The sequence below is a fragment of the Canis lupus genome, chromosome 2 (assembly GCF_003254725.2).
Source record: "Canis lupus dingo isolate Sandy chromosome 2, ASM325472v2, whole genome shotgun sequence".
Lineage (NCBI taxonomy): Eukaryota > Metazoa > Chordata > Mammalia > Carnivora > Canidae > Canis > Canis lupus.
Genome location: NC_064244.1, coordinates 63067323 through 63079633, shown reverse-complemented (window position 1 = coordinate 63079633; position 12311 = coordinate 63067323). Strand labels below are relative to the sequence as shown.

General features: G+C 47.2%; 1 protein-coding gene and 2 long non-coding RNA genes across 8 annotated transcripts in view; 2 read left to right on the top strand and 1 right to left on the bottom strand.

Moving 5' to 3' along the window:
- The window catches only part of CYLD (CYLD lysine 63 deubiquitinase), a 71350-nt gene extending 65950 nt beyond the window's left edge, over nt 1–5400 (top strand). For all 6 annotated transcript variants that reach the window (XM_049104540.1, XM_035713188.2, XM_049104542.1 and 3 more), the window contains one exon: nt 248–5400. In XM_049104540.1, coding sequence (XP_048960497.1) covers nt 248–432 — 185 coding nt within the window. In that variant the 3' untranslated portion in view covers nt 433–5400. The remainder of the gene's footprint in view (nt 1–247) is intronic.
- Nucleotides 5401–8352: 2952 nt separating this feature from the next.
- Nucleotides 8353–11664, bottom strand: LOC118354010 (uncharacterized). The gene is made up of 2 exons (XR_004813845.2): nt 11526–11664; nt 8353–9505 (listed from the first exon to the last, which is right to left on the bottom strand). It is a non-coding gene; the product is annotated as an uncharacterized LOC118354010 (long non-coding RNA).
- On the top strand, nt 10535–12101 carry LOC118354009 (uncharacterized). The gene is made up of 2 exons (XR_004813844.2): nt 10535–11525; nt 11664–12101. It is a non-coding gene; the product is annotated as an uncharacterized LOC118354009 (long non-coding RNA).
- Nucleotides 12102–12311: the final 210 nt, after the last annotated feature.

Below are 12311 nucleotides of genomic sequence, written 5' to 3'. Positions count from 1 at the left end.
ATATGCTTTCTCTTACCGGTTTTATTCCATTGGCCCCAGAATCCTTTCAGAAACCAAGAAATGAGAACACTGTCAAGACTTAAAAAGAGGCTTGAACTTCTAGGAATCAGAAGTGACATAAGGTCCTTCAGATCTTGGAAATCAGCCTCCTCTAAATTTAGAGTTGTAAAATCGCTTTGGTAGGGCAGGGCAGCAAAGGGGGTTAGATCTCAACTGCCCTAAATAGAGCTCGTCCTCTTTTCTTCAGGCGGCCAAAATGGCTTCAACATTCCTCAAGTTACCCCATGCCCAGAAGTAGGAGAGTACTTGAAAATGTCTCCAGAGGACCTGCATTCCTTGGACTCCAGAAGAATCCAAGGCTGCGCACGAAGACTTCTTTGTGATGCCTACATGTGCATGTACCAGAGTCCGACAATGAGTTTGTACAAATAAACGGGGTCATCTGGGCAGGGGCAGCAACCGATGGCAAGATCTTAATGTTGCATTTTACCCGAGCTGGCAGTTTTGTTCAGCGTCCATTGCCGGCAATGGATGTCTTTGTGGTGGTGATCCTTCTGAAAAGGATTCCTATGTTTAAAAAACAAATTGCTTTTGTGTTCCTGAAGTATTTAATAAGAAGCATTTTGCACTCTAGAAAGTATGTTTGTGTTGGTTTTTTAAGAAGTCTAAATGAAGTTATTAATACCTGAAGCTTTAAGTTAAGTGCATTGATCATATGATATTTTTGGAAGCATAAAATTTTAATTGTGACAGTTTAAAACCTCTTCTAGTCCATTGAGAATGTAAATAAATGTGTCTTCTTTATGGACCAAGGATATGAAATCATTTCTCCTTTTAGCTAATGGTTGCCTTGAGGAAGAAATATGTTGGTTTTATTAAGAGTCTACTTTTAATCCAGTTATGAAAATTGTACTGAGTTTGATTTGTTAATTCTCTCCTCTATAGTGCCAACCCCTGCATGTCTGCAACCCGCTGAGCTCCCGTGTTTCCGCAGTAGTGGCCAGAAAAGTACTTAAATTCCATTACTGGTGTTGTTTTCTATTTGTTCTGGTTTTGAGATATCTCAGTGATCTTGTCATAAGACGTCTATTTTTGATGTAATTTTCCTGGGGGATTCGAACAGACAGCAACTGAAGCTCTTCATTCACATTAGTAACTGTCAGCTGAGAGGTTTGTTTGTTTGTTTGTTTGTTTTGTTAAGGCTCTCTAACTATTTTACGGAACAGGGCATAATGAATTTTATTAAATGGTTGGGGTGATAAATAGATTTCTATACAAATATATGGCCCATCAGAAAATAAATTTGAATCTGCAATACTCATTAAAATCTCCCTGAAGAGATGTTGGCTTTTCTAAACCTCTCCCATTGTGAGGAAGACCGTCCAGAACTTCAGTGAGGTCAGCTAGTCTGCTCACTAAAAATCCAGCTTGATTTCACAGGAGATCATGGCAGTTACAAATCAGACACTTGATTGACATGTTTGCAGCAGCTTCATCCTCCTCTAAATAAGTAAAACATGGATGTTTCCTTAGCTCATGTCCACAGTGCGTGTCTGGACCACAAGTGGATGTTGTAGCCTAGAACCACAGATTATAAATGTCAGTGACGTGGAATGTGCCGTGGCCTGTGTTTTCTCTGAGTGTCCCTTTGTGGTATTGTTGTCCTTCTGGAAAGACTTCCTAACCGTAGAGAAAGACAGAAGAGTTGTCATGTGTATATAGCATATGACTTCATAAAACATTCAATGTCAAAAAAAGCGGAGAGAATCTTTACAAACCCTGCAATTAGTTGTTTTAAAGTCACATTTACCTTTGGTTCTATCATTCCATTTTGCTAATATTTATTAGTTTTATAAATTATAGTAAGGTATAAAAACTCAGCTTGTAATTTTTTCATTTTTAAAATGAGAAAGTACCTAAATTTTGCATGAGGTTTTGCTAAGTGCTTGGGTACAACAGGGAGGTGGACACGAGATCAAGGGTTGAGGGTGAGGAACCCAGGCTGTGGGGCTGGCACTGCCCCTGTCTACCTTGGGTAACAAGGGAGGGGCCTGGGTTGCACGGTACCTGAGGTCTCCTCTGGCTGTGAACTACAAGACCGGTCACCCCTTAGTAAAGAGGTGTTGAGTGAATAAATGGATGAATGAGCTTATCAGTGTTTTTTAAGAGATCTGGAGGAATGACCAAGAATCTCTTTTTAGGTAAGACTGTATTTAACAGTTAAAAAAGAAGGGAAAGATCCTTTTCTTTTGAACAAAATACAAGTTCAAGGTCTGTCCTGCCTGGCCTCTTATGGCAGAAGGCTTGAAGAGGACCCATCTGGATGCATGCACAGGTTTCCTCCCAGGGTGTGGAGGCTCTTTGGGAGGGATGGGGGGGGGGAGTCACTTCCATAAATTATTTCTGAGGACATTTCCTTCAAGTAGAACCTTCTGTCCTCTTTCTCAATAAGGGGTTGCCAGAGCCAGCCGGGGTGCTCTCTGTGGAGGCGTGGGGCTCTTCCCCTGGCCCTGGGTGGTCCCTCCTTGTCCCCGTCCCAGGAGAGCTTGTGTGGCAAGTGGGCACCCTCAGGGCTGGGCTGTATGGCACTGGTGGCTCATGTACCTGTTGACTTATTTATTTTTTAGCCGTAAATTTCCTTTAATATTTTCCTGTTGGCTTTTTAAATGTTTTGGTTATCCCCTTTTCCATATTCTAGCTAAAATCAAGATGGCAATGGAGTAGAATTATTTATAACATGGCTTATGATTCATCGCTACAAATAGAAAATATAACCAGTCCTGTTCACCCACCTCCCAACTAAATTCACACTTGTAAGTGTGTGTGTGTGTGCATGCGCGTGCGTAGGGGGAGGGAGGGAAGAAGTGATGTAGAGCCTAAGTGTGTATAGTCCCTCACAGTCAGCTTTATAAAGGAGTTATAGTTTGACTCCATCCCTGAAAGAATGTTTTCTAAGACTGAGAAAACACATGGGAAACCAAGAGAAACAGTAACAAAAGTCAGTAATATACAGTTGTTACAATTGCTAAGGATGGTCTCCTTAGAATAGTTTAGGATTTTTGTAATTCACATTTGCCAAATGTTATAGGTAAATGGCTTCTTTCTATCCCTTGGATTCACTTATTTTTTTCATCTAACACATAATTCAGGAACAAGAAGAAGATACAGTGATTAATCTTATGCAACTTGTATTGTCACACAAAGTCCTGCTGTTTGAACGTGGCGTCTTCATAAGTTCAGGCTTTCCTCCCTCCTCAGGTAGATCTCCACATGCAGCTAGATAATTTCATACCCACTTGGCTAATCAGAGACAGGTGAGCTGAGAATACAGTGTAGGCCTCAGCTGAGCAACTGCCCACCGACGAGTATTTATTGGACATTTATCACCAAGGACTATGTCAGAAGGAATAGGAGACGTGGTCCCTGCTTTTGAACAGCTTAGCACCTACTTCTGACAGCAGAATCCCTACTAATGGTTGCTTCAGCGTCAGAGCTTCCAGTCTCAGGGAAAGCTCTGGGACTCAGTAACAGGAAAAGTAGTGTAGGGGATGAGAGACCTGGTTCCACCCCTCTCTCTGGCACTTGCTCTGTTGGCCTTAGATGACTTCTTTGCTACTTTCATGTCCTCTGTATAAGAAGGGGGTTGGAATGTCAAATTTTATAGAAAAAAAATATAAGCTTCTGGGTCCCAGGTCATACCTGCTGGATCTGAGTCTTCATGAGTGGAGCTTAGGAAATTTGTTAGTAAAAGGCTCCACCAGGTGAGCCCGATGACCAGCCCGATTTGAAAACTACTGAACTAAAAGATCTCAAAAATATCTTTTATGTGATTGTGTGATTGTGTAATGTTATCGCATTAATTACTTTACATAAATATGGGTAATTGGATGTTTATTACATTATTTATCTGTGTTTACATAGGAATTTATATAAGGAATGCATTTGAGTATACATACCTCAACCCACTGTTTCCTAGAGGTTTTAGCAGTCTTTGGAACACATACAGATCTTAAGAGGATATTTGATAATATTTACCTGGATATTTGTCTTCCATTTTCTTTCTCTGGGGGAAATTGAGGCTCGCCCTGGGCACCAAAAAAGTGGAAAAACAAAACTGTTATGCAAAATTGAAGCATTATTTCATACTGTCTGCTACTTTATGATGAAAATTTTAACATCATTTGAGAAGATTTTCCTCATGAAGTAAAATGTCCTTGTTATAGTAGGTGGAGTATATGTTTCAAATTAAAAATAAGATCTCCTTCTCTGGCAGTTAGTGATGTTAACAACACACCCACGATTCCCCTTCAATGAAAATAATACTTGAATCCCCCAAGGCGAGTGGGGGGAGTGGAGGAGGAGAGTGTATGAAAATGGAAACCCGTGTGCGGAGGAGAGGGTAAAGTCCTCACAGCGGATGTGGTGTGGGGTGTGGGGGGCTCCATGAAGGCAGGGTTTCCGTGTGCCCCCTGAGGTCATGTCACTTGGCCAAGACCAGGCTCGTAGTGGTTGAGGCTTCCTGCAGGGAGTTTCCATGGCACTTGTCTATCCTTCCAGAAGTTTTATTGGAGGGAAAAGAGAAGAAAGGACTCTTCATCTTATTCTGCACGCTGGGGCAGCTGCAGGGTCTCTGTCGAGTCAGGGAGCAGTGTTGGACCCCTACCCAGCAAATGTGGCCAAAGAGTGGAAACGTGGAGAGGGAGCTATTCCTTCCTCCCTATCACAGTCAACGCCAGCATTTGCAGGAGGTCGCTTGGGAGCCCTGCTTGATTTCCTGACCCGCGTTGTTGGGCCATTTGTGTTTGACCATATGTCTCTCATTCTCTCATAGAGGTCCAGGCCTGGGTGGGGTTGGGGTGAAGAAAGGCCAGTTATGGGGAGGGTGGTCCTTCCAGGCACCACAAGCCTCAGATCTCTCTTGCAATCTTAAACACTGTCCACTTTTGCTGTGTACTTTTTCTGGAGAGATTATGTTGGAGACTCCACTGTCTTTGGTTTTATTTTGTGAAATGGCCTGTAGTACTGTCAAAGTTTAATTCCACAAAAGTCTAGTGTCCTGTCACAAACATTCACTTTTTTTTTTTTTCCCAATCCCATTTGAAACTTCCCAGGGAAGTTGTGGTTATTCATAAATTGGTATAAAGGAGCACATTTTGTACTGCATTTTGCATATCTGGTATCTTGTTGAGTTTTTTTTTTTTTTTTTTTGGCCTGAAGAACATCCTGTATTTATGAAGATATTCTTTAAAAATAACACCCCATAAAATAACCCTTTACTATCAGATTGCTCTGATTTAGCCTTAATTTTGTTAAATTTTTTAGAGATGAATGAAGTGCTGCTGTGGAAAGAAATGTACTATATACTATTTCTGTATCATTAAAATTAAATTTTTATGGTTCCTTTTGCTTGATTTCTTTGGGGAAGGGTTTTGGCTTACAGGAAAACTAGGATTGAGTACAACTTCTTGCATTGTCACAGGTGCCAGGGAAGAAGGTACCTTTGTGGGAAAAGCCTTACCTGAAAGCACATACGTTTTGTCCAGCCTCTGCCATCATTACGAGCATTCTAGAAAACCTCGCAGAATTCTGCTCTGGGTGATGTGCCAGTGGCCTCTGGGTTACCTCCCGGCATCGTGGTTCCCTGTCGTTTCTTGAAGTAACTGGGCATTTCCAAGCTCTGGCCCTGATTAAAGCACAGTTCTGCATGTCTCTAAACCACTCCAACTAGAAGTTGCCCTCCTGTGCTCCATCGTCTCTAGACATGGGCACAAAGCTGTCAACTAGAATAGTGTGTCCCAGTCCCCTACAGCTGCCAGGGAGGCAGTTCAACACTTTGCTGTTCTGTATAATCCAGAGAAGTGATTACAGGATGTTACAAGGGCTGACACTTCATCTTCTTCTAGATACTGATAAAAACAAGTCTTCCTCAAGAACTACTTGGAGTTCAGGTCACTTTATGCCAAGGTAGGGAATCCAGAGTGGTTTAAGCGATACTGATGATAATAGTACATTCAAGGGGCGCCTGGGCGCATGTGCCTACGGCTCAGGTCATGATCCCGGGGTCCTGGGATTGAGCTCAGCGGGGAGCCAGCTTCTCCCTGCCCCTCCCCACTGCTTGTGCTCTTTCTCAAATAAAATCTTTTTAAAAAGTATATTCGAGAACCCTTTTGTTTCAAAAACCTACAGCTGAACCAACACATTGGTGATAAACATTGCTATTTTCAGACTCAAGGGTTTGTGTCCTTTCTCATAGATGTCATTCTTTGGGAGTCTTACGTTAATGTGGCAGTGAGGGTTTATGTTCTTGTGTCCACCTGTGGCTGGGGACCACCCAGTGAAAATGAGTCCTGGTCAGAGGAGAGCTGACCGGCTTGGCAGAAAAACCACCAGCCCATTCTAAGCCTCCCTTCCTGGGGCCAAGCTTGGTGTTCTTCTGACTCTCGGAGGCACGTCGTCCCCCATGAAAGCCTGCAGGGTGGGTGTACGGCCTAGAGCAACAGTCACCAATCCTGGCTATTTGCTGAATTCAAGCACAGAGACTTCAGACATACAATGCCTGTGCCTGCCCAAGCTATTGGTATCTGCAGACAGGGCCAGCCAGGCATGTGGTATTTTTCGAAGCTCTTTGTCCAATGTGCAGCATGATTGGGAGCCACTTGTCAGGAGGAATGGAGTTTTTTTGAGAGATGTAATCTTGTCATTCCCTTCTGGAACTTTCTGCTTTGGAGAAGACAGAGGATTGTGGACTTGGACAAACTCCCAAGGGGAAGTGGAAAATATATTGTAGAGCTCCTGGCCTAGGCTCTTGAGAAAAGGCCTTGGGGACGTATGTTGGACATGTTTGGCAGTCAGGAGAAGAGCATTTGGAAGCAGAATGAATTTCACTGCTTTTGAAGAGGACTTGAATAGAGATACCAAAGGGCAAGATGAAGATGCTCTTCTCTCCATTCAGGAAATATTCCAAATGGTGTATAAACAGATGTTGTAAAACAAGAAGACCCGCCAGTCTGATTAGGTAAGAAGTAAGAGGAGTTCTCTGGAAGAGACTCGGTTTTGCGGGGCAGCCATGATGCTGAACTGTGGACAATCACGCCTGTGTGAGTTGCCAGCTGTGGTGGACTGTTGTGCAATGCTGAATGTCATTGGAGGGGGAAGAAGTTCCTGAGGCCTAAGCAAAAAGTTCGATGAGTGAAGACTGATCTGGACAGCATGAACAGACTGGAATCCACCCAGTGGTGACCATCACAGATGCCCAACTAAATTTGCAGATTGTGTCCACTATTTGGACCTCACTGCTTTCCTAGGAGTTCATGCAGGCTCTTGAATCTCATGCGTGAAACCGTTCCCTTATCAATAACCCTCAAGTCTGTTTTAAATCCTGCCTTTTCCAAAGAAGTTTGTGGTAACACTCGGGGTTGAAGAGTCGAATTGGAAGGTGACTTTGCCTGGGGTGCATTCTAAGTCCTTGCCCCCAACCCCTCCCCACTTTGTGAGGTGTCGAATGGGACCTCGGAGGTCGAGGCTTGCAGGTGCCAGTCAGTGGCAGGCAGGGTCTTGCCAGCCTGTGGAATGAATGAGATCAGGCCTTGGACCATGATGTGTGGCTTCTTAGCTGCCCGTTCTAAATAGCTACAGAGAGGCAAAGCTGCTCCCTGGAGTGTGGCAAGGTGGGGTTATGATCTTGCCATCTATACATTTTAAACCAGTGTGTGTTTTACTCTTTCTGGCCATCCTGCAAACGTTAGACTAGTAGACGTATTTCCAAACTGTGCCCGGTAGGTCTCCCCCTGTGGGCGGGATGGGGTGCTGCAGGTGGACAGATAAAGTGCAGTTCCAGCTTCCAGCTCAGAGGTCACTTCTCTGCACACCAGGATAGCTGGTGGTGTGCTGGTAAAAGTTTAACCACCAGCTCTCTAGGGAGAAGAAGAGCCGTGATCTGTAGCCTCTGCTGATTTTGTGGTGTAAATACTCTCACCATGGCCAATGGTGAGCCACCAGTGTGCCTTTGCTACAGGTGGATTTGGAAGGAGATGCAAATATGATTGCACGTAAGTATGTAGCATTTCCTTCGTGGGTATAGAGAGACATAAATACCTGAGCCCAGACCAAGGTCAGCTCCGCCTGTTTTTGGAAATACTGTATTGGAGCACTGTCCTTTTTCATTCACATCACATATCTACGGCTGCTTTTGTGCTCTCGTGGCAGAGCTGAGTGGTTACTACAGAAACTTTCTGCCCCACTCAGCCTAAATTATTTACTGTCCAGTCCTTAACAGAAAAAGTTTGCTTTAAAAAAAAAGTTTGCCTACCCCCAGTATAGATAATTGTAAAATATAAGACAATTTGGAAGTGATGAGTTTTAAATAGAACTTATTTAATCAAATTTAATGATAACTTTTAAATATAACCTGTTAACTGTAAGCTTCCATAATTTAAGAATAGATGTGTTTAAGAACTGGCTCTCACAATTCTTGACAATGTAGCAAATCGCCTCCTGAGAGTCCCGGGGTTACCAGTGACGTCATTGAAGATGCACCTGTGCGCACGGTGTGGGCCCTGCACTGTTCATTCACTCCAGGGCCCCTCTGGTGTAGGACCTCATGGTGAATTGTGGTCTCTTTGTGGTAGAAGCAGGGGCTTCCTCTAGGTCCCTCGGACCTTGCCCAGCACAAAGTAGGTGCTCAAACATTTGCAGAATGAAAGAGGGAAAATTTTAGCCTTGGATGCATGGAAGCCACCTCATCACTTGTTGATGTGGCCAGAATTAGGTCACTGTCCCTTCATCTTTTGAGATAATGCAAGAGGTCCCGGCCTCTGGCTCCCCACATAATGTTTCTGCTGAGAAGTGGAGACCTCAGAGAACTTCCCTCATGAATCTCTTGAGATGAACCCAGGCACGCCCGGTGCTGAGCGCACCCTGGTGCTCAGCAGCCCCTGAGTGAATGGTGGCCCCCACAGCGCAAGCAGGAGTGGAGTATGTATAATCGTGAATTTGAGAGACAGGTTGCAAGCCCAAGCCACCCGTCTCTCTCCACCTCGCTTCTCTCTCCCGATCGCGTTTTCAGGTCCCTCTCATGTCTTCAGATTGCTTTTCCAGAGCTGGACTTGCCTGTGCAAACGTGTCCTCTTGGCGCAGCACCGCCATCCTGTGGTCCTAGTGGGTTGTGGCATCGTCCCGGCCCCTCACGCCCAGCTCGCAGCCGCAGGCAGGCCCAGGTTTGGGAAGCCGCAGGTGATTTTTGAAAGCCAATGCGGCAAGGAGTCAGGGCTACACGGCAGGTCCCGGATTACGTCCAGGAGGGTGCAGGCTTCGTCTGTGTCATTTCAGGACAGCTGGCCGGTGTGGGGCGTTGCTGCTTGTGCCTGTCCTCTGCAGCTCTTTCCCTCTCCTGCCGTCTCTCCGTCTACCTTGAGCTCTCAGGTGGATTGGATTTCTGCTTATTTCAAACGAGTTAGTGCCATCTACTGGACGAAGGCTGTAAGGTCGGATGTGAGGTCTCCAGGATCTGCGGAGGAATGAATTACAAACCCGTGGCTTTATGGGAAGAACGCGAGCAAATAATAGGATCATGATGTCAAGCCCCTTAATTGTTGCACATTTCTCTCTTCACTAGAAACATTCTTCTAAGAGGGAAGGTGGTGCGAGGGAGACTGTTCGTGTGGGCCTAGTGGCTACTGTACTAAGGTTAGTACACCTACAATTGCCAGCGTCTCCGTGAAAACTGGTCACACTCTCATCAAATTTTCCTAAAGGGTGGGCTGCAGACCACCTGCATCTGGGTCGCCCGGGGCCTTAAGAAGGCAGGCTCAGGGTCGCCTGTGGCCCCAAACCGTACAGAACCATACAGATTCTCAGAGCCGGGCTCTGGAATCTGCATTTTGAGCACCTAACCCTTTTCTTCACCAAGTGAATCTTATATGCATTAAGTTTGAGAACCACTGCCCTAGACCCTGCCTTTGGAAAAAGACTTTTCTTTCATCAAAATCTGGAAAGAATTTGCACTTGGATTAAAGCTTTAATCAGCTGCTTTTTGTGCTAGGGAGAGCATGCATCTCTTACAGAGCCGCGGTTCCCACCTTCGCTCATCCTGTGCGGTGGATGGTTGCAGACCCAAAGCCCCTGGGCCAGCACCTGGCATGTCACAGGTGCTCACACCGACACTGCTGCCCCTGCCAGCCGCGTCTCGCCCACCCCCTCTCACTCCTGCTCTGCTCCGCAGGCGGGGTCAGGCCAGGCCGCACACCTATACCCAGGCTCAGCACAGGGCTGTTGGAAAGATCCTGGCACTGGTCGTCACCACCTACCTGGGTGGCTTCTCTCTGAGCCTCGTTTCTCCATCCCTAATACAGCAGCAGCGTGCAGGACCGTGTGTCCTGGACAGCCAGAACAGGGAACCCGGATGGAAGTGTGGGGTTGATTGCATTCCTGTGGGTGGCCCAGTGGCCTGGGGTTGGGGGACTTGAGGGTGGGGGCTGAGGTGCAGAAGGAGCCTCACAGACCCCTGTAGCCATGGGTCCCGACAGGAAAAAGGCACGGCTCTGCCCTGAGTGAAGCACGTCTGCACCCTGGGCCTTGGTTTCCCCACTTGGTGACCATCCGGCCCTGGGTTAGGTGCTTCCTATGTGCACTCTCTTGTGCTTACCAGAGCCTCCTCCCCAGGTCCCAGATGAAGACCTCGAGGCCCAGGCGGGGCCAATGGGACTTGAACTCGGGGCCGCCTGGCTCCAGAGGCCTGGCAGTGACTCTAAAGTGGGGGTAGTGTTGGGGAGTTGGTCCCAAGACAGTTCCCATGCTCCTGCTGCATGCCTGTGGGATGGGGCTCCATCCAGCTGCCCCTCCAACAGGGTGCCCCTGTCTGCCAGATGAGGGCTCAATCTGACGCTCTGTAGGTGCAGCCTGAGGTTTGGAACCATTCTCCGTGAGGTGCAGGGAACCTGCCACCACGCTGCCAAGGACAAGGGGGCCAAGGACCACCCCCCCTTCATGGCAGCTCTGAGCTGGGGTGGGATTTCGGGATCCCCAGGCCACCTGCTGCAGGCAAGGCTCTGCGTGGCAGCCGAGAGCGGGAGCCCAGGCCCCCAGACCTGTGCGGGGCCCTGGAGACACTTTGCTGCCCGCCCCACCCGCTGGGCACGTCTCCACGGGCTCCGTGAACATCACGTGCGGATGCATCATCCTTCCTGTCAACTTCAGGGAACCTTCCAGCACCAGGCCGCCTCCCTCTGCTCCACCCAGTTCCTCCTCCTGACCCCAGTGACAACCACTATTTTGACTTCAGTCCCCGTGGCTTCATTTTGCCAGGTTTTGGACCTCATGTAAAGGGAGACGCAGCTCCTGTACACTTAACGTAGCGTCTGCAATTTTCACTCATTCTACGTCATGGCCAGGGAGCAGCCCGTTAGACAAACACCCCATCATTTGTTTATCGGGTCTCCTGCTGGTGGACTTCTGGGGTGTTTCCAGTCTGGGGCTACGATGGCTACGTGGCTGTGAACTTCCCGAGCATGTTGTTGGGGGGCACTCACGTAAGTCTTTCCTGTGAATGCCTGGTGGGGGATCCGCAGGTCGCGGGAGACAGGCGTGTGTTGAACCAGCAGACCCTGCCACACGGCTTCTCAGGGTGACTTTCCCATTGGCACGGCCTCATTTCCTTATTTTCTTAGCCAACATTGTGGCAGTGAAACAAAGAGGCCATTAGACGGGGACGGCTCTAAGCCCTGGCGGCCTCAGTGAGCAAGCCAGAGCCCAAGCCGGACACTGTGTGCTGGGTTTGGAGGACACGAGACCCAAGATGTGACCTGTCGATGACAAACAGCCAGAGGCTCCCCCAAACAAGGCAGCTGCCCAAGCTAAGCTCCAGCGATCACAGCAGGTCCCCTGCTCTGCCTCTGCACCGTCTCCAGGAAGCTCTCCTGGGTTGGAGCGCCCCTAACCACTTCTGTTTTGGCGCGGCCAGATTCGAATTGCTGGACGCTCAAGTAAACCCTTCACAATTGTTATGTGCCTCAGTTTACCACCTAGCACCAACTTCACTGAGCTACTGTTTACACACAGTATTTTAAGGGAACAGATGAGTTTTGATAAACTTTGTGTTAAAGTTCAGTTCCTTTGTTCAGTTACCTCCAGCGCAAAGGGAGATGGGGGGTGTTTCTTCCCTTTTTTTGTAAACCCAGGCCCAGCGCAGAATGAGAAAACTCTTTAGAAGTTCAAGTTGGCAAGCATGTCTCGTCTTCAATACCATTAGCATCTGGGGCCCGGGCCTTTGGAGCAGTAGAAATTGGGTCCAACCCTTCGTTTTAAAGCTGGGGAGC